Source organism: Myotis brandtii, unplaced genomic scaffold, assembly GCF_000412655.1.
Source record: "Myotis brandtii unplaced genomic scaffold, ASM41265v1 scaffold348, whole genome shotgun sequence".
Taxonomy (NCBI): Eukaryota; Metazoa; Chordata; class Mammalia; order Chiroptera; family Vespertilionidae; genus Myotis; species Myotis brandtii.
Window position 1 is genome coordinate 737,268 of NW_005363397.1, and position 1,632 is coordinate 738,899.

Below are 1,632 nucleotides of genomic sequence, written 5' to 3' on the forward strand. Positions count from 1 at the left end.
ATTTTTAAATTTGGGGGGCCCCCCCCCCCCCCCCAGTGCACAAATTTTTGTGCACCGGGCTACTAGTTACTAATCAATATTATACACCCCTTATGGATTTAGTTCATTGACATTACTGGTAGGTCGCTGAAGGAGGAATGCATGAGGCCAAAATGTTGAGGGATTATGAATTGAATCGATTATCTGCACATCAAGTGGCTGAGCCTGGATGGTTCCAGCCCCCAGTGACAGGAGTCAGCGGCTTTTAAAGGACTTTTGGCGGGCTTTCCTGGGCGGAGACTTCTTTATGCATACCAGGAGGGGAGATAATGGAATGTAGTAGCAGCAAGTGAAATGTGGTTTCAGCAAAGGGAATGTCCATAGTGAAATGGCCTGAAAAGCCAGTTCCCGGGGAGAAGGGTATTGATTCAATTGCTCTATCAAATCTAACAGTTACTTAAGTAAAAGATGCTTTATTTTCTTATTTAGTAGTGATTTTGTGATTCTCCCCTCTTCTCAGACCTCCCTAATAGAGTTCCTAGAGTTGAAATCATAGGATTGGAAGTTTTGGGCTTTTATACTGTACCTATCCCATTTGTGTCTTTTTTCTTTAAAAACTTATGATTGAATCACACTACATGAAATATGTCCTTTAATATTAGTTCCTGTAATAACGTTGCCTTCCAATGATTTCTTTTTGAGTTTTGTTACTTCATGGAAAGTTTGGTTTTCAAATTAAGTAGTTCTTTTTACTTTGATCCTCTCAGTTTTATTCAGAAATGAGATTGTTTTAACTTTTTTTTTTTTCTCCTCAACTAATTGCAGCGCAGTCATTGGAGAAATTGATGAAGAAACAGATTCTGCGCTTGATTTGGGGAATATTCGAGCAGAACCTCTGAACTCAGTAGCACACTGAGGAAAAATTACATACATTGGACAGCTGTAAATCTTTGTACAGAAACAGATTATTCTGAGGATGATGTGTGGAATTTTTATAAATGTGTAATTGTGCAATTTTGACTGTATTGATTAATTGTGATATGATATGTAAATTATATTTTTACATTTTGTTGAATAAAGACTTTTTTGTCTAAATCATAGGTTTGGTAGCTTGGTTTTATTTTTCCATTAAATAGTGTGAAAATGTAATGATTATTTTGAGAATTTTTAGAAAAATTTAGTTGTATTTTAATCTTTATGGAAAACTAGTTGAAAAGAGAAATGTGTGTGCTGTATAACTCAAGCATAAAATACCACCAATAACAGTGCAGGATACACGTCACAGGAAGGTAAGTCTTGCTTTCCAGTTATCTGACCCCCTCCACCCCCCTCATTTATTGCACTGCTCTGGGGGCTGTTCCCTCGCACTTTAGAAGTGTGGGTAAAATGTGTTTGGTTGAGAAAAGGAAAAATGCTTATAACAAAGTTGTATATTATCTGAAAAAATTAATGCCATATAGTATTAAAAGCTATCTTGGTTCTTAATTTTAAGAATTGTGGAATTATTAGTATTAGAGGAGTTTTTTGTTTATAAATGTGAGTAAATAAACCTTAAGTTTGTGTTGAAATAGTGCTTACTATTATTGTCAACAACTTTCTATGACACTGGTTCCATAAACCTGATTTCAAAAAAAGTACTGTAAACCTGATTTC

The 1,632-nt window shown here is 35.3% G+C and overlaps 1 protein-coding gene across 2 annotated transcripts in view; it reads left to right on the plus strand.

Annotated features, from left to right (window-relative positions):
* LSM8 (LSM8 homolog, U6 small nuclear RNA associated) overlaps nt 1–1,079 on the plus strand; it is a 9,878-nt gene extending 8,799 nt beyond the window's left edge. For both annotated transcript variants that reach the window (XM_005871581.2, XM_014544029.1), the window contains exon 4: nt 805–1,079. In XM_005871581.2, coding sequence (XP_005871643.1) covers nt 805–895 — 91 coding nt within the window. In that variant the 3' untranslated portion in view covers nt 896–1,079. The remainder of the gene's footprint in view (nt 1–804) is intronic.
* Nucleotides 1,080–1,632: the final 553 nt, after the last annotated feature.